Below are 25,592 nucleotides of genomic sequence, written 5' to 3' on the forward strand. Positions count from 1 at the left end.
GGATGTTAACAAAATGTCTTTCTACAAGGCGACGACTTGGATGAAGAGGTTTTTATGAAACCTCCTCCGGGTTTTCACAGTAAGGGGAGAATCGGGTCTGTAAACTAAACAAATCCCTTTATGGTCTCAAACGGGCGTCCCAACATGGTTCTCTAAATTTTTACTGTCTTGGTCAATCATGGGTTTGTACAGTCTCTCTCTGATTACTCTCTTTTCACGTATTCCCAAAAATGTGTCTAGATTTACGTCCTTGTTTATTGTTATCATTGGCAATGATTCTAAGGCAATCTCTGCTTTAAAATCTTTCCTTGATAACACTTTTTTCCTTAAAGGATCTTGGTCGACTTTAGTATTTTTTTAGGTATTGAAGTGTCTCGCTCAGAAAAGGGCATCTTTCTATGTCAAAGAAAGTGTATCCTGGATATCTTACATTATTACGGCCTCATGGATTCCAAAGTCTCTCCGTTTCCCATAGAACAGAAATCTCGCTTAACTGTTTCGGACCGAACGCCACTTTCCGATCCAGCGATTTTTAGAAGATTAATTGGCCGTCTTCTGTACTTGACTGTTACACGTCCTGATATCTGTTATGCGGTCAATAATCTGAGTCAATTCATGCAAACTCCGACAGACATCCATCTCACTACTGCTCCCTGAGTTCTGCGTTATCTCAAAGGGTCTATTGGCAAAGGTCTCCTTCTATCAGCCAATAACTTTCTCATTATTTCTCGATACATCTATTCTGATTGGGCAGGATGTCATTCTACCCGTCGCTCCACTACAAGATACTTCATCGTGTTAGGATCTAGTCTGTTATACTCGAAATCAAGAAGCAACATACAGTTGCTCGCTCTTCCGCTGAGGCTGAATATCGGGCGTTAGCCACCCTAACATGTGAACTTTAATGGCTGAAATCCCTTCTACAGGATTTTGGTATTCAATACTCCAGTCCAGTGCCTGTGCATTGTGACAACAAAGTAGCTCTACACATCGCTGACAATCCGGTTTTTCATGAACGAACTAAGCACATTGCAATAGATTGTCACTTAGTTCGTGAAAAGATAAAATTCAAACTCATCCTCCCTCAATACACACCGACTTCGGAACAACTCGCAGACATTTTTACGACGCTGCTTGGAGCTGAAGCCTTACCGAAGCTGACTGACAAGTTGGGCCTCATTACCATTCCTGCTCCAACTTGAGGGGGAGTGTTAGGGTAGGCGTCCAGCCTATCCGATCAGATTGGGTCCACCGACCCGGTCCGTTTAGTATTAGAGTTTAATGATTGTCATTATTAAGATAAATTTTTTGTGTATATCAAATATGTATTGTACTCAAACTAGGATTAGTATTTTACTTCAATAAATAGGGATGTATACTAATTGTTATAATACACAAGAAATATTTTACTTCTGTATATACTAACGTCTAATAATTTAGATATATGTCATAACTGTGGTGAAACTATATAAAGACACTCATAAATCATAAAAGTTATTATGACTAATCTACTTTTGTTACTATTAATTACAAGAATAAATAATTGTATCCATCCCTACCAGTGTTCCAAGTTTTTCTAAATAGGTGCACTAACATAGTACCACTAGAACAAAATCCTGTATACACAGATCCCTTGGGGTTGGGGCTAGGGAAACTCGAACACTTGAGCCACATCTTCCAAACCACATACTTTTTAGAATATCTGGATAAAGTAACGAGTGAGATTCTGGGGCATGCTCAAAGTGGTTATTCCATCACTGTTCTTACCAAATATTTGGTTCCACATTCTGAGATCAAATTCTCCAACTTCACTATCCTTCATTCAGAATGAGAAACAGTAAACTTCCCAAATATTAAATTTATTATAGTATCGAACATCGTCACTGTAACTACATTATTACGTGTTAAATCGTAACTAAGAATCCTTTCTGAGTTCTTTATTGTGAATGATTTGAATAAATTAAAGAAACAAAATTTTACAAGAGGGTTAAGGTCCTATAAAAGGCGGACCTTAACGAATAAAAATTACAACATTTTACTGAAGGCCTCCCATAAGATCGAGAATCACGATAGGAAGTGTTTGGCTCATGGCATTGGCAATTGCCTGCTTCAGTGAAATAGGGTGACTTGAGCATTATAGTAGCTTGTACGTGGGGATCTATGTTGTTGAGGATGATCCTATCTCTATCCTTCCAGATCTCCCACAAGATTGCGTGGGGGATAATGATTTTCCAAACCTCCTTTCTTTCTTTGGCAACTGACCTTCTGAGTTAAACTTGATTTTAGTGCCTTTTCTCCTAATACTGCATACACAATTAGACTTCAAAATCACCCAAGGGAGATCCATCCGTTCTTTCATTCATCAGAAATAACAAGTATTCAATGCTTTCGGTTCACAAAGGTTACATTTTTTTTCTCCATTATATCCTGCATAGAAACAGAGCAAATCATTATCCAAATGTCGAGCACGAATGGCAAGAATCACATGAAAAAAGAAGATAAGCTGTCCTTGCAGAGAAGGGTTTAGTTAGGGAATTGGGCATGACAAGCTTCGCCTGCCCACATTCCACAAATGTTTTCTTGTTTAGAGCCTGAATCTCTCGAATGTTGTACTATTATGTTCTATCTGTACTTCAAATCGTTCATTTAGTACTAGTTTAAATGATGTGGACCTTTGGAAGAAGCATTCATGTTAAGAAGACTGTTGTCGTTCCAGAGAAGTTCATAAGTATGTAGCTCTGCTTCTGCAGTATCTGAAGATAATAAGATGAATTACAATAACAGATTAAGATACAATTTGCTACTTCTTACAATCTCTATTGTTGAACGTGTAGAAGCCTCAACTAACATGTTATTATATCCACGACGGCCAAGGGAACTTCATATTCAAAATTTATTTTATCATAAAAATGATGGATATAATAAATAACGCAAATGACATACAAAAGCAATTATATTAGAAAGATAGAAATTCCTAGAAGGATGAAATCCCAGATATTCTTATTTTAGGCAACTTCCAACCTAGCTTTAAGTTCAAGATACCATGAGAAAGGAGAACCCTTAAAATACAGTTGCAGCAAATTATTTGCACATTCCCATATAGAAAGTATCTATAAATGATATAGTTAGTAGTGTACCATCAACGATGCATTATTATAGTGACGTCTTTGTGTTCATCCAATTTATCTATGAAACACTACATTGGGTTTAAAAGAACAAGAACAGATACAAAATAGCTACCCGATGATAATCTATAGTTACTTAAAGTTACTTTGTCAAAAGCGGGCAATAGAGAACACTTCAGCGAGCTTGAGACTGGATTGACTCTCTTTACCATTCTAGAACGCTTCCCCTGGGATACAAAAAAAACGCTTTTGCGGGCTTAAGCGAGTGCCTTAACCACCTTGCCTCGCCTGGAGGGAACTCAGCGGATTACATATAGTTTTTCTTCTAGGATTTTTTTCTTGATGATTTAGTCTCATATTGTTAGTAAACTACTGATGCTAAGAGTTAGGGTTTTCTCTTTTTTATTTAGTATCGATGTTACCAACAGACTGTAACGATGCAGGGGCAAGGAATCTCTCTTTATTATTAAGTCTTACCCAAAACCAAAAGAAGTTGGAGATATAGCAAGAAAAGTAACGGAAAAAGACAGAAAAATCGGCAGTTGTTGATAAATACTAACCTCCTTTGTGATCTTACAAATATAACTAGCCGCGGGGCAGTTCCATTGACAAACTGCAGCGTATCTCAGATGCAGGTTTTTTTAAAGAAGCGAGGCATCAATCTCAACCAGGCTAGGGGAAGCCGAGAGGCAGAATTGAGGTGTAACCTAGATTTCAGACGATCTTAATAACTCTTACATGTCTGAAAAAGGTAACAATTATAAAGTTCAGTAAACACATGGAAACATAGGCAAGTAGACAACTATACAGAAAATCAAGTAACCCTATATAAAACACAAAATCTGAATCAAACTATTCAATCTGTCCTTTTTTATTTCTGTATTCTTAAATCTAAATGCTTTGGTATTTTGGAGTTCAATCCAAAAATTATTATTTCAGGGTGCATGTTGTAAGGTATGCCTCAATGAGATGGTGTTTCGCCTATCTCTTGGCCGAATAGCCGTATACTACAAGGCATTGAAGTCTCATTTCCATTTGCCGTCTACGTCTCATCGTCCGCTTTAACAGCTTTTTCAATGTTGCCTATAATAACTTTATTTCATACATAGGAAGAGAAATCATTGTACATATTTGTTGCTCAACAATTATACTCCGTACACATGGCAATAATTGTAGCCAATTACAGATATGCAGCTCAACGCTACATGAAGAGGATGTTCATACACTTAAAACTAGAGGTGTTTGGTGTTGAACTTCTACAATGACGTAAAGGTTTTTTCATATGTGACAAGCATACGGACGACACAGCATGTCTGAATTCACAGAAACGTGGAGTTGGTGACCGATAAGAAAATCAGTTGGGGGGGCTCTGTATCAGCCCCGATCCTCACATACAAGTAACTAGGCCGAGTTTTGGCTGAAATGTCACCAACACTTGTGTGTGTGTGCGTGTGTATATATATGCACCCATGTTCTTATATGACATGCATATATATATATATATATATATATATATATATATATATACATAATTCAAAATAAACTATAACAAACCAAAGTTGCAAACAACAACTAACCCTGGTTCGGCTTAGAATCAACTCGAGCTACAACGATCCCCAAATTACTTGTGTCAATTCATACTCACTAGCACAACCATAAGCCTCCTAAAAGACAGCAATAATTACTCTTTCACAAGCTTTAACAATTAAGTGGATATAATAGTTGTCGGGAAAAGTTATCATACACACCCACTTAGCAAAGACGCTAAACTTAAGGAAGGTAAAGATAAGAAAAGGAAAGGTAAGAAAACTATAAATTCCATAAGCAATACCTTAAATAGGCAAGATTTGATAAGTATCGCGAATCATCTCACGCGGTAACGACGAGATACTCCAGTCCGCGACTTCCAACGGAGAAGGGAGAAACATTAATGTGAAGATTTTGCCAACTCCTCAACGTGCATTTTCCTATGGAGGAGGAAGAACATTAGTATGGACGTTTCCAGCTGAATATTCGATATGCTTAGTGCCAGAAACAACAACAAAAAAAACTTTCGCTACAACTATATTATTTCAGTTACACAACAAGATTCTATATTTGTGGATACGGTTTTCCGCTAATTTTGTTATTGGTTGTGGGAAGTTTAAAATTTATAGTGAATAACTTGGACTGCACAAAAAGAATCTGTTGCAAGTTTGTTGTAATGATATAACTACTCCAAAAACAATCTTTGACACTACTAAACATAAGAAACTGCATAAATGCACTAAATTCAATATGAGATTAAAAACGACTTAGCGATTGACGTTAGAGTTTTAGATTACGGAAAAACGAGAAACTTATTGTTGTACTAATTGCTTTAACCAAGACACAAAGATCAAGTGACAAACCTAATAGAAATGACTAATAAGGAGACTGTTGCATTCAGTTACTCCCGAAAAATAATGTGGAAGACGGGGTGTCAATAGAAATGAAAATTCACATTAGACCGCTAAACATCGAAGATAAGAAAAAACACAAGGAAATGATATCAGATCATCTTTAAAGTCAACAGTTGATTTGTTTAGTAAAGGATCTAATAGTAAGAAAGCCAATGAGTGATGTATTTGGAAAAAGAAAGACTGATTGGGGAGAATCCCCAGAAGTACTATTTTTCTTTCCTATTCTGCATTGCAGAATAATATAAAGTAAATGTGCAGAATTAAGTATGTAGTGTATGCGACAGACTTTGGTGGAGAAATTCCACCAGATATCTCCTTGCAGGAAGTAAATGATTTCCCAGAAAAATCTCTTGAACGCCTGAAGAAGCCGCAGATCCGGATCAAAAAATGGCCAAGGACCTAATTATAAAAGATTGTCTTAGAAAAGAAAGTAGACTTTCCAATGTTGAACTAATAAGATCATAAAACAGAGAAAATACCAATGATATATCTCTTGAGTATGCTTTAACTTGATCTCCAGAGGTTTGGACCTGCAAGACCACAGACAGTACAATCTGAACTCAACATCATCAAAAGATAGTAATTGGAACACGTAGCAAAAGCAATTGAACTTCCTACTCAGAAAGCAACAATTATAACTGAAGTCAACAAGTCCAGTTAAACATGTGCAGTAGGAATTCTACTGCTACCAACAAAAAACAGGAAGTGGTAATTGTGCAGGTTCGTGTATTGTTGGCTCACTGATTTATTGGCACCAGGGTGAGGGATTGAGTGCTTATTCTATACTACTTTGATCGAGTTAGTCTACTAAGAAAATTAGTTGCTCATTTAATGTCCCTGAATATTGTCAGTAAGAATGTTTGAGGGCCAGGGAGCCCCATCAAGTCTTTGGCTGTTACGAAAGTTGTTAAAGACTTCAGTGTTTCTCTTTTGTGTCTCCAGGAGACTAAGTTAGAAGGTACTATCCTTCTCTTTGATCAGGATTCTATTTGTGGCTGGGAGGCCGTTCCGTCTGTAGGAGCCTCCAGTGGTATTTTGTGTATTTGGGATGTCAATAGTTACGATATTTTGGATATAATGAAAAGGTCTTTCTGTTTGTCTCTTGTAATAAAAAACAAGTCGAATATTACATGGCTGTTCAAAGGAGTCTATGGTTCATGACTCCATGTACAAAGGTAAAGAAACACGATCTCTGGATGGAGTTAGACAGCATAGCGTCTAAATAGACTATGCTCTGGTGTGTGGGAGGAGATTTCAATGTCATCAGATTCCTTCACGAAAAGAAGAATGAGAAGAAAGTTACTACTAGCATGAAGGATTTCGGGGAATGGGTCGACCGAAACAAACTGTTAGACCTCCCGAAGCAAGGTATGGAATACTCATGGTCCAACAACCAGGACAACCCTATTCTTAGTGTCTTAGATAGGTTTTTGGTGAACAATGAGTGGAAAGACAAGTTCCCTCTGGTAGAATAAATTATCCTTCCCAAACCTATCTCCGTCATTCCCCCATTATTCTGAGAACAAATGGAGAAGTCCATTCCACCTCCATTCAGACTGGAGGAGATACAGATGTTGGATAAGGAATCGAAACACAAAGCCAGAGACTGGTGGGAAGAAGTTGATGGTAACTCAAACACTAGGGATAGACTAAAAATCTGGTCTACAACTACGTTCAGAAGTTTTAGTTTGCAATCTTCGAAGTTGCAGCAGGAGATTACATCCTTAAATAAGAAGGAATCTCAAAGCTTAAGTCCAGAAAAGCTTGCAAACAGGAAAAAGTTCGAGGTCGAGTTGGCTAATTGATGAACCTGGAAGAAATTAGCCTTAGACAAATGTCTCGCAACCAATGGCTTGAAGCAGGTGATAGGAATTCAGCATACTTCCACAAAATCACAAATTTCAGGGCTAGAGAGAACAAAATAGGAGTTATTGTTAAGGAGGACAATCTTATGACTGGGAGGTCAGAGATTACAGAAGCAGCTGTAAATCACTTTAGCGAGCTTTATAGAGAACCAAACTGGTGGCGGCCTTGCATCGAAGAGATGCAATTGAAGAAAATTTCGAACATTTCAGCCATAAATTTGGAAAAGGAAGTGATGGAGGAAGAGGTAAAGATATCCACAGAAGCATTGGCTACAGATAAAGCACCAGGGCTCAATGGTTTCCCCATATCTTTTTTCATCAATTGTTAGGACATTGTTCAAGAGGATATGATGAACATGGTTAAGGAATTCTTGCAAACAGCAACCTTACATTGGAGGCTGAATCAAACATACATTGTCCTAATCCCCAAGAAGAGCAAAGCCTCCACCTTCTAAGAGTTCAGACCTATCAGCCTAGTGGGGGGTCCTTACAAGATACTGACTAAGTTGTTCGCGTCAAGTCTAGCTCTAGTGCTTGATGAAGTGATCTCTCCCTTTCAAGGGGATTTTGTGGGAGGACAGATCTTGGATGGTGTCCTGATCGCTAAGGAGATGATAGATTCAAGAAGTAAAGCAGGCAGACCGGGCCTCATGGTTAAGGACTTAAGGCTGATATAGAGAAGGCATACGATAGAGTTAGCTGGGACTTTCTTTACCAAGCCATGAAGAAGATGGACTCCAGTTACAAATGGAGGAGCTGGATCTGTGATTCGTCTGCAACATTCACTATTCTCACCAATGGTAGACCAACCAAGATTTTCCAAAGCTCACGTAACATTAGGCAGGGAGATCCGTTATCACCCATGCAGCCATGCTCTTCCTAGTAGTAGGCAAAATCTTGAGCTTCTGTATGCAAAGGGCCGAGGAGAAAAATTGGACCAAATGATTTAAGGTCTCCGAGAGTCGCAAACCTATTAACCACTTGCCATTCGCGGATGACACCCTACTTTTCATTGATGATAGTAGAGAACAACTAAGGGAGCTGAGAGATATCCTGATTTTGTATGAATTGGCTTCAGGGCTCAAGGTTAATCTAAAAAAATCCTTTATCTTCAGAATCAGAGAGCCAGGGGGAAGAGATCAACACAAACTATGTACGAAGAATTCGGATGTCCTCTAGGATCTCTCCCTACATCTTATCTGGGGCTTCCTTTAGGAGAAAGATATAAGGCAAAAAGTCTCTGGGACTCTATCCTGGAAAGGATTAACAAGAAACTTGCTGCATGGAAGGGGAAGTGCTGTCTAGAGGTGCCAAACTGACATTACTCAAATCAGTATTACATGCTCTGCACTTGTACTTCATGTCCTTATTCTCCGTTCCCCTGGGCACTTTTAAAGCGGTTGAGAAAAAGATATGCAATTTCCTATGGGACAACAGTTCGGGCAGTAAAAGGATGCATTGGGTTGCCTGAATCATCGTATGTCAAGAGTTAGGACAGGGAGGACTAGGAGTTGAGGATTTCAAGAGCATGAACCAAGCCCTACTCTCTAAATAGCTCCGCATGTTTGAAAAAGAAGAGGAGAAGCTCTGGGTATCTATAATCTCGGAGAAATATGGCAAGGACTCTAATGCCTGGACTCTCAATAGGCACAAAAATACCTTCTGGTACTGAGTTTGGGGGGGCATCCAGAATAGGGTTGGGATGTTTCGAATTGGTAATTGGGCAATGGGAGAATAATCAGATTCTGGAAGGACGTTCGGATTGGTACATGCACACTCAATGAAAGGTTTCAAGAACTATATCTCATTGCAGAAAACAAAGATGTACAACAGTACACATTGAGCATGGAAACTTCAATTCTGTAGGAACCTGAATGATTGGGAGAGTCAAAGTGTGACGGACTTGCTCACACTCATAAAAACTAAAAAACCTTCGATCCAAGAAGACAACAGAGTCTGAAAAGTGAAGGAAGATGGGCAAATCAGCGTCTAAAATTTCTATTTGAGAAGTAACCAAAGAGTTGACCAACTTAGCCGACGCACCATTAGGATGATTTGGAAAAAACCGGTCCCTCCAAGAGTCAGTTTTACTCTATGGGCGGCAACCCTGCAGAAGTCACCCACGGTGGACCAGCTTAAGAAGAGAGGAATGACACTGATTAACAGATGCATCCCATGTAAGAAAGATGAAGAATCCATAAACCACATGTTCTTACACTATCCAATAGCATCAAACCTCTGGAACTATTTCACATCAACCATGAAGATCAGCTGGTGCTCGCCAAGAAGCACCGATAGCAGTCGCCAGGTCTCAGGGTTAAGAAAAATAGAAAACCAACTTGGGACATCATCCGAGCTGCAATAATATGGAACTTATGGCGAGACATGAACAACAAATTCTTCAAGGAGGCAAACCAAAACACTTTACTAGATATAGAAGACACTAAAGGGTCTGTTTTTGTATGGTGTAGGAGTCTCAAGGAGTTCAAAGATGTATCTTTTACAGATATGGTAGTTAACTGGGAAGGCTTGCTTGGATGATCTAACAAGTCCTTATATTTTGTTTTCACACCTTATGTACATATCATCTTTTTATTATATATTCATTATGATTTTCAAAAAAAAAAAAAATCATTTTGCTAATAAAAGAATGCATATGGGATAATTACCTCCATTTGCTCCTGAGGTTTCTGGTTGTTTAAGAGGCGTATGGTGACGATAATTGAAAGCTTTAGGAGGATAGGACCATTGCCGATCAGGGATTTCAGGATGTGAAGCATAGAGTGGAGCGGGAACATACGAAGAGTCAATAATGTCAGAGTGTATAGGGTCTGTAAATGGGATGAAAAAATGAATAAATATCATTAAGGTTAGAAACTTAGAACTCATAAAGATACAAGCCACCACAAACAAAAGCCACTTAGCCAGTAGGTTTTGTTGTAGAAGACTCCATATACTTTACCTGGATGAACAGGCGGAGGTACTATACATCTATCTCCAGTCCCACATTGGTCGAGTACCTTTCTATCTTGGTTATCATTCATATTCTCTGCATACACATCACGTCGAAACTGAAAGCTCTTGGTGGATGACGAGGTCGGAGCTTCCATCCAAGTATTTGCTCTCTGGTCTGGTCGAACATAAGAAAATTGATTTGAGAGTACGCGAGGAGGTGGTGGTAGATGGTAATTCTTATTAGGTGCAACGTCTATCTGCTGCACATTATTCTGGGTCATCATTGATGTATTAGGGAAATGAAAACTGTGGATGGGCTGAGAGGAGCTAGGAAAACCAGGTCTTTGCATCCTTGGCCCAAAATCCCTATACCCAGGAGCATAAGAATCCACTGAATCAGAGATCATTGTGTTCACAGGTGGTGCCCCTTGCTGCAGGTGTGTAGGTTGTTGAAAGCCACTAGACACATTCTGCCGATACATATCAAAATTAGTAAGGCAAATAAGTTGCAACCTGAAACATAAGAAGTCTAGTCCCCATAATGTAACAGAAGTGGAAGATGTAGAAGGATTAATATTCCATTGAGTAGAAAGCTCGAACTGGGCTAAGTCTAAATCATACAACTGGGAAGCTATGATGACATAACATAGCTATCCAAGTTCCCCTGTAAGAAAACTTTTTTTCTTAAAAACTCATTAAAAATTTCAAAAAGAGAAGTTGCAACCTGAAACCAAATACAGAGACAAGAAATGTTATTCGACAAACACAAAAAAGATCAGCAGAAAGTCACTCACCCGTGTATTGGTATAGTTGATTGAATCAGCATTATCTGCAAATGAATGGCGCGAAAAAGGGAAGGATGGAGGTTGAGGGGGAAATGGAGGGTGAGGGGTAGGGTAGGAGGGGAATGAATGTAAGGACGGCATTGGTGGTGGGGAACTGGTTAGTGGAGAAGGTGCTGGCGGCTTATTTTCATGGAGTGGAGGGGCAGGTAAAGACAATGGAAGGCCCTGCTCAAACTGAGAATCCAAATTTCGCACAGAATCGACTCTAGTACTGTTGTAAGAAGAATTTACATCAGCTATGGAGGAAGGAATTATATCCTTAATTTCACGTTTACCATCAACATTTTCCAAAATATGATGATTCCTTTCAGTAGTAGATGTCGGAGCTGTATCCCTTTCTACAGGAATTTCAGGCTCAGGGGTCACAGCCTCAAAACTCTGCTCATCATTGTCACTTCCTCCTCCATTTTCAAGCATATGGGGCATAAAAATTCCTGGAAGCTGAAAATTTGCATTGCTGGTGGGGCCAGAAAGTAAAATCCACTAAGTTGGAAAATTATGTAAATAAGTAACACATAAAAATACAGTTTGTAGGAGATATAATTTCATACCTTCCATATTCATCAACAAGCATTCCTTCCATTTCCCGCACAGGATCATTAACAGACCTGTCTGTTCTTAAAGCCCGCTGAGAAGAGGAACCTAAATAGACTGCATCATCAATTTCGTGCATGTGGTGACGGATGATGGATTCTGGTAGGATTTTTCTTTCGAGCCACAATTTCAGAACCTTTTGATAAAAAAAGGGGTGAGCTACAAAACTAACAAAGGGAACATAAACTTCTCAAAATAAAAATCATCATTGCCATTTTGCTTACCTTGAGGCATTGCCTGCGGTTTTCCCGTGCATCACTTCCAGGAGGAGCTGCAGCAGATAATAAGCGTGGAAGCGCCTTTCGGACTGCCGAAGTGTATATTTCTCCAATATTACCTATAGAATATTTCGAGAAGAAACTTTAGATTCTTGGGTATCGCAACCTCTAGAATATAGATCTAAGTGCATGTGTGTCTAACTAGTGGGACATAATTCACATAAGGAATGTCGAAGTCCAAACTGCTGGAGAGAGAGTGGTTATCAATGAAATATCATTTCTACTGTAATAATTAATAGCTCACAAGAAAATATACCTTTTTGGCCACGGGAACGCTGAATAATGGAATCCACAAGGAAGAAAAGGTCAACTCTTCTGTACAAACTTGATTCTTTTTCTAAACTTCGAGCAAGAATTTCAATTACCTACAAGGAAGATGAAAGTAGAGACAGAAAAGTACCAAGTTTAGTACGCAGTATGCACACTTGTAACTACTACCTAAAATGTTGTAAAGAACAATATTCGCCACGACCCAAGATACTCTCAGAACAATAACAACCAAGATCCAGAACCACAAAAAGACTAAAACTAGTTAATAAGTCCTGATCGAAGTGTTCCAATTGTTCCTTCCTAGTTTTGCTATTCTAGACAAAGTAAAATGAGAGAAACCAATGCTGGTAGATGCTATTTACTTAAGAGTTAGCAACAATGCTTCCAATCTCAGAAAGAGTAGTTGCCCATGTATTCAGAGTATCAACAACAGAAAATGACTCGTAATTGTCAATGTGGTCCTTTGATCATTATAAAAACGCCTTATTATACATTATCTGTTGGACACCCCTGCGTTTAAGAACAAATTTTCCGCCTCTATGTAGCTTATTTTGAGGCAAGGCATAACCGCAAGGTGTCCCTTGGAGGTGGTAAAGGTGTAACCTCGATTTGGACTGACCTAAAAAACGTGATACGTGGGGACAAGATGTAATTAATGCATAGTTTAGTAATGACGTACAGATATAAACATAAGCAAGTCAAGTAGCAAGTAGACAATTGGCTAACCGGCTAAGAACATAGAATCGTAGATTTAGATTATAAGTCTATAAAAGACACCAAAAAACTAGCAAAAAGATTAGAATATGGCAAACTAAACAGAAATTTTTAGAATCTCGGCAAATTTTGGACTTCAATGTAAACTAAAAGTATTTCTCTATTGTTAAAACTTAAAACCCTGATTGGATGAACTATGAAGCTACTCCTTAACCGGCCTCAAGGCATATGTTACGAAGCGGTGAAGTGGTGTACACCTTTTTCTTGGGCGAAGAGGCGCCCACTTCAAAGATGTGAAGCCTCATTATGCCTCGAGGCGTGCCTCAACCGCAATTCAAAACATTGTGAGTACCAGCCTACCTATGAACAGCTTTAAAAAGTCATAATATGGAGGTAGAAACATTTAGAAGAAAATCCTCGTCTGTTCTTCAGTTAGAGCAAAGGCCAACACGAGACATAGACTAACTGGTTCCGGCAAGTAAACAATTTCTCAAGGAACTACTAGGACGGTGCAAAGGTAAACTTTCTTCCAACGACCATGGTAATCTCTTGGTACCACTTCTTTTTCAGAATAAAAGAATGAATAGTCACATTAATGTGAAAATATGATGTACAAATGTATAAGAAAGAAAATGAAAGCAGAAGAAATAAAAAGAAAAACCAATATGCCACCAGGACAGGTTAGTGTTAGTGCTTTTAAAAATTTCCTACTCTTTTCAGTAACATAGAAAGACCAGACCAGCTAGTATGACGCTAAACTGGCATTTCAACATCTAACCCCTTAAAAATAAGCGGCTGAAACAAGTTTTTCTGGTGGTTTAAAAAAATATGGCCATCAGCCTCGACTTCCGAGCTTGTATAAATATGAGCAGAGAACAATGAGAAAGAATGTCATACCTCATCAGCAATGCCATATTTTGCACAATCAATCGCAAGACGTGTTGCTCTACTAATGCTTTCTTTCGTCCTTGATAACGTCCCAAGCCAAACCTGAAAAGATTTCCGAGCTGCATATACTTCAGCCCTGGTCCATTTGCTAAATTGCCTATGCCTGTTAGATGCGATTTCCTCCAACTTTCCTTCTTTTTCCATCTCCAGCACGTCAGTGGTTTTCTTACTGTTCGAGGGGACCTTTGGGCTTCCACTGCCATTATGAAGAATATAATTGCTATTATTCAGCGTGGGCTGATGGAAGATTGGGAAATGACGTGAAGAAACTTTCTCAGAATAATCAGTAATACGGGTTATTGGGCTGTGCTTGGTATCAGAGACAATTTTATTGTCCATAAAATCTCCGTGTAGCGATGTAGCATGAAAATGCCGCTTAGCCTGGTAGTCAGCAGAAATCAAACCCTCGTTTGATGTATCACCTGAAGGTGCAGCTGCGTCCTTTACTAGATCCACTTCCTTCACAATCTCACACCTATAGAAGATAAACAACTGGTGCATATCAGAAAAACACAACTTATATAAAACATAATTTTTTTCCTACCACTATAAAAGTAATGACTGCGAAAACACAGGCCAAGATGCCATGTACCATCAAGATTCTTACTATCAGTTATTCCGAGTACAGAATTTGCAAAATAGATAACAACGTACAGCACAGAACTTACATCCCCTCAACTTTAGTGTTTCCATCAGGTGGTGGTTCTGATGATTTGTTATCTTGACGGGAACTACCACCTGTAACAGAAGAAAACAGACTTGTGCCATCTACAGGTGAAACACACTTAATATCTTTAGCCTCTGAGACGGAATTAGGACTCCAGACTTTAGACTTCTGACCAGTTTTCCCTTCTGATTTATCTGCCAGGATATTCCCAATGTCCCCTTTTGAGACATTAACAAAGCTCTGGTTGCTTGGTATAAGTAAGCCAGTTTCGGCATCTTCTTTTATGGATGGTGCAGGAGAAATCATACCTGAAGCAGAGTCAAGACTGTCATGCTTCTCCCCAGAAATAGATGTAGGTTGTGAAGTTTCAACATATACAGCTTCACCACATTGGGCACTAAAATGTGAAGGTTGTAGAGCTTTAACACAGACCTCAGTTTCACAACGGGCATTAAAAAATGAGACGTTGATATCCGTCGTATTCAGAGAGTTCTGAGCCGATATTTCTTGGCAATCCTCTAGTTTTGGACTAATAGAGTTTTCTAAAATGAACTCCCCCGGTCTCACTTCTGAAAATATTTCTTCCGGTCTCTCACAAGATGGTGAAGTCAGGAGAGGAACCACCCTAGATCTACCACTCATATTCTTAACATCATCACAAGAGTGTTTCGAAATGTGGACTTCCAACTCATCCCGTGCTTCATTTTCCATAGTCGTATGAAGAGGGCTTTTCTTGTCAGAACTAGTACAACCATTAGATATTGATATCATTGTGGTTTTCTGGCTTTCATGATTTTCTTGGTCATCTTCAGCTGCATTAGCACACATAGCTTCAAGAGCGCGATGAAGGCGTTTAGACGGAGGCAAATTCGCTTCAGCGGCCTCTGAATAACCGCGTAACTCGCATTTTTTAGCTATCCAAGACAGATGACTGCTTTCAATACAGTGTGAAGAACTAGTTGGTGCTGGTGTATTGTTTTCAGGTTCCTTTTGATCCACCAAGGAGGCTTTACAAGCAAGAGCGCTTAAGGAGGGCACTAATACTGGGTCAGACTGATCAATTGCACCTTTTGAGGAATTCTCTTCAGTATCTAACAAGATATTAGTATCTTTTTCATCTATGAATGGTTTACCCAGGCGAGCCCTTGCTCGTTTGACCAATGGCAAGTGTTCGTCCCCATCTGCCTTGTAATTCATTCGACCTAATTTTCCAGCATCAATAGATAAGCTTGGTACCACTTCGTCCCCCCCAACCTCACCAGACTCGTTCTCTGCTATAGTAACTTCTGCAGGATGATGTACAAGTCGCTTTCTATTTGGTTTCCTTTTCTTTCTAACAACAAATGTTCGACCACAGACAAGAAGAGTTTCATCGTATGGAGCATCTTTCGACGGATAATCAACGGTTGTGTCAAGATGCTTAGTGCTGCAACTGGAATCTGATACGCCAGCCTCATTCAAACTAACTGCATCTGAGTCGGTCGCAACTATCTCAGACGCATTATTTTCACTGCTACTAATAGAAACACAGGCGGCTGAACGAACAGGTGAGATCGCATCGGATGAAACAGTTTCATGAAGGGTTTCACTGATCCTTCTATTGCTTCCTATAGGTTCATTCTGCACTACATCAGAAGCTACATCATTCTTCTTATGAACGTCATTTACAGCCATGATAAGGCTTTCAAACTTGGAAGAATCGACCGTATTTGAATTTCCAGAATTTCGAACAGATGGTAATTTCTTCTTTAAGGAACAATTTTGAACAGGTGTCTCTCTACATCTCTTCCTTGAGTTCGAAGTATCCAATCTCGTTCTTATGGGAAGATCAGGAACCAGGGTACTCCCAATTGGCTCCTCAGATACAGCATCAGAGTCTTGTCGAACAGCAGTTTCAGGGGCAACAACAGGAACTTCAACAGAAATATTGGGGCTCCTTGTCAGTGACTTTTCCAATGACTTGTCCATAGAACCTTGTGTCCCAGCATTTGAAACACTGCCTTCGTCACCAGAGTTGAGTGCATCAGCTTCATCCCGCATCTTTGACATGTCGAAACGATCAATGATCTCTTCTACTGCAAGGGAAAAATCTGCCCCTTTTCTTTGACATTTCGCTAAAAGAGGTTTCTTTTTCTCCGCTGTAAATGCCTCTAGGTCACGAGGGTTGCAGAAGGCACTGCAGAGCACAAAAGCCCCATCAGCAAATAACGTAGGATGAAAAAAGACAACTATCTTGACAGGAATCAAATAACTCTTAAATTAACTCATAAGCAAGAAACTTGATGTATAACAATAGAGAGATTATAACTATATAAGCGCGCGTTGATCATTTGCTCCAACTACTCATTCCTTCTGGCTGAGCGTTGAGGCATGACAGCAATTTATGGATAGAATATAATTTCCAATAACCCATGCAGATCAACTATAGAACTCAAAGAATCAGGATCCAGAAAATGACGGCCCGATTTTTACTACTAATCTTGACTCACTCTCAATCCTACATTTTAGATCCATCAAACTTTTTTTAAAAAGAAGACCAGGATGAATGTTGAGAACTGATCCCGCATTCCCATGCTAAAGACAAGTTACACTCATAGTGTAGTTCCCTCTCCATCTGACTGACTACAACGTATACTTCGTTTCCTATCCCTTGTGTTAAGTTAAATTCATGTGTCCATTGTGTTTCTACATCAGGAAGAGATTGATGGTAGACAAGAAGAGGATAGAAAATATTTTATTTTATTTTTTGAAACTTTGAATAGATACATTGAGAAAACAAAAGAATAAGAACAAAAGATGAGGGTCAGAAAATATTAATATTCGAGTAGATATGTCATACTCTTCTTTTTGAAACTTACAATTAGTAATAGTATATCAAAGAAAAGGTACTTACAAAACTGATTTGGAATCTAATTTACATGTTGCGACATTAAGGCCTCCCAACTATGAACCATGTCATGGTAGGACTTGGTTCTAGCAACAAAAGTTTCTGCTCCAACAGAAAAGAATGCCATTTACATCCTCTTCTACTAAGTGGTTATGGCTGTTCATTTCCTAGAAGATAATGGAGACTGCACCAAGATTCTCCATCTACTTTGATAATGGAGACTTAAAAGGTCCAAATATCCATACTTGGAGAAAAAGGAACAATTTAGTAATTATTTATTTAGCCAATCTTATATTTTAGCTTTTTTTTTAGTGATAATAGTATCATAGTAAACTTCGGTAATTGATCATTCAACTAACTATATTCAATCTATACAATAAGGGAAGAGGGTATCTTCTTTAGAATATACCCTCCACTTTAATGGCTAAGATTACAACCCCCAAACTTATCTCTAAGGGTTGACATTATATCTCTCAAACTTATCTCCGAACCCCTCTTCAATGGCTAATATTACACCTACCAAACTTATCTCAAAGGGTAGAGATTATACCTCCCAAACTTATCTTCGAACCCTCTTCAATGCCTAAGATTATACGTCCGAAACTTATCTCCAACAGTTGAGATTACGCATTTGATATAATTGTTTGTGCCCGGCGAGCACGGGTCATACCCTCGTTTTTGTATATCCCAAAAACATATGCCTTCAAAATAATAGCATTGACCCACCAACACCTTCTTGAAATATACTATTACATAACTTATTTGTTGCTTTAATGGGTTTTTTATTTAAGCATGAATGACTATTTATTAAAGAAACTATTAGAGTTAGGACTATCTATAGACAAAGATTATTAACAAAATTCCAATCAAAAATTAAAATATACAAAACAACAGAAGATGGATATCCAACCAACTCTTCCCCTCCGCTCCAAAAGAAAAGCATTTGTTTCGATATTTAACTAACTCTTTACTACGTTTAATGTATAACAAGTAGCCATACTCTACACTGTGAGATGCAATATAACCATATATTTCTAATTTTCTACATAATGCGGGAACCTAAGCTGATAGTAGTTGTCTCACCCCGCCTCACTGCTTTTAGTCACCTGCGGTTCACTTTTCATCCTTAACAACCTTGGCACATATTTCTCTTTTCTATTAGGATTCCTTTTGGTAGCTTTACAAAATTGAGTTGTCTAATTTTTTTAACAAGGGAAAGATTACTAACAATAGCAAAGCAATACAAGTATAAGACTATATAGGGGCACTGGAACCCTGAAAAAAATAAAAAAATACTCCCTCTGTCCCAAATTAAGAGTCTACTATTCCTTTTTTAAATGTCCCAAATTAAGAGTCTCATTCCTTATATATCACATAAAATCCCTTACTTTTCCATAAATACCCTTTTTTATATGTTTCCAATATATGGTGCATTAATTAAGCTAATTAAGACATTTTTTATTTCCAATACAAAAACTTGTTTTTCCAATGAACAAATCCATTCTTTTGGATTAATCAAGTGAGAAATTAATATGGTTACATGTATTTCTAGAATGAAAATTGTAATCTTTGAATTACTTCAAAATAATGTATGAAATAAATAAAGGCAAGCACGGAAGAAGATAAAATCTATGTTGTAAAAGGCGAGCTTAAGCGCCCAAAGCGCCAGGTTACGAAAGGTGTTGCTTTTTTTTTAGGCGAGAGCAGCAGGTTTCCCCTGGTGGCGCCTTCAGACGCTTAGGCGAGCGCCTTTAGGCGCCCCAGGGGAAGCGAGAGGCGGCCCAAGTCGATTTTAAGGTAGTGCCCACATAATTTTTTGTTTTCTTCATTAGCCCTAAACGAACAGACCCTCTAAATCAGACTTACCTATTCAATTTCTCTCTTTAACTTCCCCTAAAACGAAAGAAACCCTCCATGACCGAGACTTCTCCTTCTTCACCAATCTTCATCTTCTTCTCCTCCAAACTAAGTTGATTTCTTCATTAGGTAACTTGGTTTCTACCCTTTTTATCTTCTCCTTCTTCTAGTTTCTATTTCTTCTCTCTAGCAAACTCGATTTCACACTTTTTTTGGTTGTTTTTACTGATTTTCAGCAACTCTTTTTTGTTTTTTTACTTATTCTTATCTTGTATACTTAGTTACTTACTATTAACTAGAAAAAAAAAACTTGTTTACTTATTTAATGTTCTAGACAATACTTTTCAGCAAGGTATTGACTTTTAGATCTTTACTAGACTTAACTTTTGATGGTTGATTGCTTGTTTTTTTATGGTTATTTGCTTGTTTGAATGCTTTTGAATGTTTTTGAATCGCTCTTTAATGTTTTTGAATTGTTTTTGAATTGTTTTTTAATGCTTTGAACCTTTGATGTTAAGTTTTATACCTTTAATTTTGGCATTAGAGTGATTATTTAGTTATTTTTATGTTAGGTATGTATGTATTACTTAAATATATACCATCTGTCTGAGGCGGTCGCCTCAGCACGCCTAAGCGAGGCGATGGGTCTGTCGCCTCGCCTCACGCCCAAAACAACATAGAATAAAATATGAAAATAAGTTTGACTCCCAATATGGGACTCTTAATTTGGGACAGAGGGAGTATATCTCTTTGAGAAGGCATAAGAAACTACCATGTAAGAATCAAGGAATGAAATTTCGGTTTCGGTGGAATTTTCGATCGGCCCAGAAATAAAAATATCTCGTGGAAATATTTCGGCCAATGTGGAAGTTTTACAAACCCACAATTACAGAAATATCATGCAATTGTATATAACAAGATTACTAAACCATAACAAAATATTTTATTGACATTAACACCCCAAATATAATGTGTTTACTGTTAATAGTTATAAATAGTTGATATAAGGAGGAAACGTACAAAAAACTTAACCGATTTGTAACAAAATCTGTTAGTTTGGGGAGTACATGCAAATAAACAATTAGGTTAGGGAGTAAATTAAGTAATTTCAACTTAAATTGTTACAGCAGGGGGTAAATTACTAAACTGAAATATTATGTATACTAAAAAGTAAAATCAGTGAAATATCAAAGGGTAGCTTTATAGGCGCCTCGCATTACTGCTGTAGGCACCCTCCTGAAGGCAAAAGTTTGTAGGAATTCCTGTTTTATCCCGCCTACAGCAATAATTGGGGCGTCTTTAAAACTTCCTACAATAAATAATTAGCTGACCCTAAACACAACAGAGTTTCTTTCAACCGAAAAAAATCTGTCTTCTTCCTTCTTCTTGCACAGACACTTTCTCTCTAGGGGCTTTCCCAAAATCTTAAATCTTCTCAAGTTGGATGAAAATTTATGAGGGTTTCCATTGTGAAGATGATAAATAATCAAATAGAAATGAAATCAAAAAGAGAAACTGGAGAAACCAACCAAAACAGGAAGAAGGAATGGTTCATTATTTCAATGTGATGGAGTAGGGTAAGTGTATCTTCGAACATTTCGAAACTCAAAGTGAAATTTCGCCAGATTTTGGTAGTAATCCTGCACGAAAAGCCTGTAACTGTATTTTTGTATACCTATAAGCCGAAGCTGTCATCCTCTTACACCGAGAGATGAGTATCGTAAATACTGCAAACTTAGTCTGCCATAAAATAAAACCCTTTCCTTTGAAAGAGACGCTATAGCAAGTGGAATTAGAGCCCACTATTTCCTCTCCTTAGGAACCTTAATCCACTTCCTCCAGGACCTCTGCCACCTCTATGTTCGCCAGATTCGCGTAGAAAGACTTAACTGAAAACCTCCTTCAATAGCCCTCTTTCGTACTATATGATCCTCTTCCAAGGTTACATTCATTCACTAGAAATGACCAAAGACTGACTTCAGTCTTCTATTTCCTAGCCTATAAAGTTTCTCTTAAGCCCAGATCTTAATTTGCTGTTCCCAAAAAGAAGGATCTGTCCCAAACACTAGCCTCCCCCTTGTTAGACAAAGCAAACTAGGAAAATCTTTTAAAGGGGCATTCAAACACCATACATGGTGCCACCTTTATTTTCGCTTGCTGCTTCCCACCAGAAAAACTAATTGCCAAAAATGGCCAACTTGCTGTGGGGTACAGCTATATACTGTTACCCGTTAAAGCATGTAGGCATTTTCGTTTCCTATGAACCCCATGTATGTATACGTAATTAGAAAGTCCTAATTAGCAATGGTTTTTGGATTAGGATTCAAAATTTGATTTAAAGCCTCAAAACAGACTAGAGATGCGAAGAGCCGAAGACAAAGACAATGAAAGCAACCCCCACAAAGGGAACATCAATAGATTGTGTTAAAGACTTCGTTAGTCAGAAGAGGCATGAGTTGTAACCCTAAGTTTTCCAAAGTGTTACTTTGTCCAATAAAAGAAATACGACAACACGTTGTGGTGTGGAGATCATATCAACTCTAAGATATCATACTGGACAGTCGAAATTCAGGAACACAATTGCAATTTTAATTATATCTAGATTTTTGGATTACGAACTCACACACATTATTGTCTTCACCTACAACAAAGCCTCGTCAACACCAGCTACAAACCACTCTGATTGTGATAAATGATCACTTTGTTCCCTTTCAAAATCCACGTGATTCTATGGACTCTGCTTTCGCAATCATCAAAATCAGCAACCCATGAAGCCGATTTTGGAGACAAGTCCAGTACCATTTGTAAGTTGCTAACGTACAAATGGCATTGGTAATTGGCCTCAAATATAGAAAGTGGAAAAGACTTTGACTATGATAAGAAAATAGTCAAATGTAGAAGACCCCGTCCGAGTTATGCTCGCAGTCACCAAATTAATGTAATACACATGACTGTAATGGATGAAGTACAGAACCTATCAACTGATCTTACACTAGGATAGGATGAGAAGAAAATCATTATCCCATTTAAAAATTAGAAAACATTGCAGCACATGTTCTAAAAACTCAACCATTTTGTGCTTCATTCTTAAGAGTAAAATGATTTTGTGAGTTCTTAGTTTTTGTCCATCGGTTCAAGATGTACAATATCCGATTCGTAAATCTCTTATTTAATACACTTATTTTATGTTTTAGTGCTCTGCCCTTCACTTCTGTTAGGCATGTGTCTAGCTTTCATCTCGTGCTAACTATATCCGGTTATGTTAATTAAGCTTCATTATGTTCTTCCTAGATTGCTAGAAGTTAGGACCTACTGCTACTACATAAGTTGGCTGATTACATAGTGCATACCTCTATATAGAGGAAGTACAAGCAAAAGAATGCAGGAATAATCTCTTATGTACTACCACCTAGTTGGTGAATCTCATCACGATAGTTTTTACCATTTTGAAACAAAAAGGTGATTCAAGCAACCTACACTTTTTGGTGATCCTCACATGAGCCCCCAAACCCTTATTTAAATCTTACTACCATTCGTTACTGACACTAAAACCTGTAATAAAGGTATTACTGATAAATTTCAAATTTTAGGATTTAATAACTCACATTTCTTTAGTTCCAAAAAAGAGCACGAACACTTTCTTCAAATCTGTAGTTTGTCCCCACTTCTCCGGTTCACTTACCTGCCATTAGAGTTTAACTTCATTCAGCTACACAATCCTCAAACAATGATATTCACAGCGGAAACAACTCGAAACTAAAAGAAGTCACTTAAGGCATGCAAATTGAACATAACACCATCAGAAGCACAAGTACATATCAACATCAAAACAGAATTATGTTTTCACCATTTTTTTTCTATTGTGTGATCATCTATTCACATCCCAAAATCTCAATTCAACTAAACCCCCAAATATTTTACCCCTTGTTAAGAAAGTTCTCTTTTTTATCCCAGTACTAGCATTAGCATTAGCAACGAAAACCAGAACAATCACAACATGCAACAACTAAATTGAAACAGGAAAAACTAATGCCAGAAGTAAAACTGGTCAATAGATACAGATTGGGCACAGAAATGAAAAGCCAATTTTTTTAAAAAAAAAAAAATCTAGCATTTCGCAACTAAACAACCAAAAATAAAATAAAACCCTAATAAGGAATCGAAAAACTTACGGTTGCGGGCCAAGCTGGAAAACCTCTGATCTTGGCGAGAACCAGATCCCCAACTTTCCATTGCCCCCGAGCAGAAACAGCAGCAGAAGCTCTCCTACCACCTCTTCTGCCTCTTGGAGCCATCAAAAATGAAGAAAACCGAGAGATTTTGCAGGTTTTAGATCATCCGATTCTTTAATTTAATGAGTGATGAAAAAAATTCAGAATCAATTTGTGGCAATGAGTCCGAAATCGCTCCTCTCTTCTCTGATGAGAAAGGGAGGAATCGGCACTGTTTTGAGTTATCAGAAGAAGAAGATTCAGCGATAAGAACTTCAGGCATTGAAGAAGAGAGAGAAAGAAGAAGAAAAAAAAAAGAGAGGGAAGGAAAGAAAATAAAAAGAGGAGAGAGAAAAAAATGACCTAGCCCTTTTTTATGTGGAGGAAGCAAATTTACACACAAACACACCTTTACTAGTTTGATACAATCATGTGTCAGTTAACCTAAGTCGCAGCTGTACGTACAAATTGTGGACGGTTTGACCTTCATGGATTTGATCATATTTGGATTATACCCCCAATTATTTTTTAGAGTTTGTGGTATAGACCTTTTTTAGACGGAAACGTTCAAAACTTAGTTAAGTATTGTATGAACTAACGACAGATACGATATATGACAAAAATATCTTCTTAATATCTAATGTAAATTTAACTCTCTAATGTCTTAGAATATTGTAATTTTCATCTTTTCAGTGCTTTTCGTCTTTTTTTTGTTTGCATCTGACACCAAAATCGAAAATATGAAAAAAAAAGGAATTTGTATTTGAGAATCTGCAAAATTCTGACTTTGATTCGAAGTCTGAATTAACTTGGATAAAAATTTAGAATATTTGTTTAAGATCCATTTAAGTCAGATGAGTCAAATCGAATCGTTAGAAGAAAAACATATGAAATATGTAAATAAATTTATGGGTGATTTTGAGGGCACATGGTAATTCATTAATATTTAAAATTTTGGTCATTAAAAGAATAAAAATCTCACAAGATATGCAAATAATTTATGGGTGGTTTTGTGGGCAAATGGTAATTCATTAACTATTTTCAATTTAACAAGTCAAACTTCCATATGACAAATTATATTGGTTTCTAGATTTCTAACTTAAAATAGAAAAAATTTGATGTTTTATTTTTATTTTTATTTTATTTTATTTGTTGAAAGAAAAATTTGATGTTTTATTATGTGTTGATTTCCTATCCACTTTAAGATAATTGTTTTTTTTTTATTAAAGTTTGGTTTGAATTTGAAATTTGAATTGATATGAGTAGGATTTCGAAAAATTTAATTCAAAAGTTGAATCACACAAGCCAAAGTTTAGACAATTAGAATAATATCACAAAAATCTGCAAATAGTGAGTCATTTTAAAGGCATATGTTAAGTCACTAATTGTTGGACAACTTCCAAAAATTTATAACTTCCAAAGAAGAAAGAATTTAAATTTTATCATGTGCCTCTATGGTAAAAACTCATAGTTTCCATGTAAAAAAAATTGTTCATTTTTTAAATCAGTCATTAACTCTTTCAGTATGTAAATACCTCCAAATTCTAACTTTCCTTAATAGTACCACTTCCAAGATTTGTAATATAAATTTGAAAGAAATTTAAATCTTACCTAGTGCCATAAGAGCACAAGATAGGAAACCTCTAAGTTTTTCATCCTTCTACGAAATGGTGGTCAATACGCGGACAACCATTTTTCTTATATGGACAACTATCTTATGTGGACAACGCAAAAAAATTAAATTTTTATATGGACATCAGTTTCTAAGGGGACAATTCTCTATTATTTTCACTCAAGTCCTCTTAGAATCAGATGTATTATTTGATGACCTTTCTCTTTCTCCATAAACTCTAGGTTAGTTTAGTCTTCATCTCTTCTATTACTTGTTCTTCATCATCACCCAAATTTCTAGAGAGAGAAACTCCTTGGAGAAGC

At 37.5% G+C, this 25,592-nt stretch overlaps 1 protein-coding gene across 18 annotated transcripts; it reads right to left on the minus strand.

Moving 5' to 3' along the window:
- Positions 1-1,843: 1,843 nt before the first annotated feature.
- LOC147559283 (protein HUA2-LIKE 2-like) lies at positions 1,844-24,094 on the minus strand. Of its 18 annotated transcripts, none has more exons than XR_015234553.1 (17): positions 23,619-24,094; positions 23,052-23,128; positions 14,704-16,878; positions 13,985-14,510; positions 12,360-12,468; positions 12,050-12,162; positions 11,783-11,961; positions 11,181-11,688; positions 10,394-10,856; positions 10,101-10,262; positions 6,046-6,096; positions 5,872-5,965; positions 4,957-5,092; positions 4,703-4,789; positions 3,686-3,867; positions 2,673-2,744; positions 1,844-2,427 (listed from the first exon to the last, which is right to left on the minus strand). XR_015234553.1 is itself a non-coding variant. In XM_086661165.1 (12 exons), the coding sequence occupies exons 1-11, from the start codon at positions 23,739-23,741 to the stop codon at positions 6,071-6,073; spliced, it is 4,461 nt and encodes a 1,486-aa protein (XP_086517291.1). In that variant the 5' UTR covers positions 23,742-24,094; the 3' UTR covers positions 5,651-5,965; positions 6,046-6,070. The 18 variants fall into 18 exon arrangements, 1 of the variants encoding a protein (XP_086517291.1); XR_015234550.1 differs by having other exon boundaries at positions 2,673-2,753; XR_015234552.1 differs by having other exon boundaries at positions 2,673-2,753; positions 5,853-5,965.
- Positions 24,095-25,592: the final 1,498 nt, after the last annotated feature.

The sequence above is a fragment of the Eschscholzia californica genome, unplaced genomic scaffold (genome assembly GCF_041429995.1).
Source record: "Eschscholzia californica isolate CP2 unplaced genomic scaffold, dmEscCali1.0.p SCAF_2, whole genome shotgun sequence".
Taxonomy (NCBI): domain Eukaryota; kingdom Viridiplantae; phylum Streptophyta; class Magnoliopsida; order Ranunculales; family Papaveraceae; genus Eschscholzia; species Eschscholzia californica.

Coding starts and splice junctions, on each gene's coding strand:
- LOC147559283 (XM_086661165.1), bottom strand. CDS start 23,741: ATGGCTCCAAGAGGCAGAAGAGGTGGTAGGAGAGCTTCTGCTGCTGTT. Junction 11,689..11,782: donor CTTGTTGATGAATATGGAAG/GTATGAAATTAT, acceptor TGGCCCCACCAG/CAATGCAAATTTTCAGCTTC. Junction 10,857..11,180: donor TCAACTATACCAATACACGG/GTGAGTGACTTT, acceptor ATGTATCGGCAG/AATGTGTCTAGTGGCTTTCA.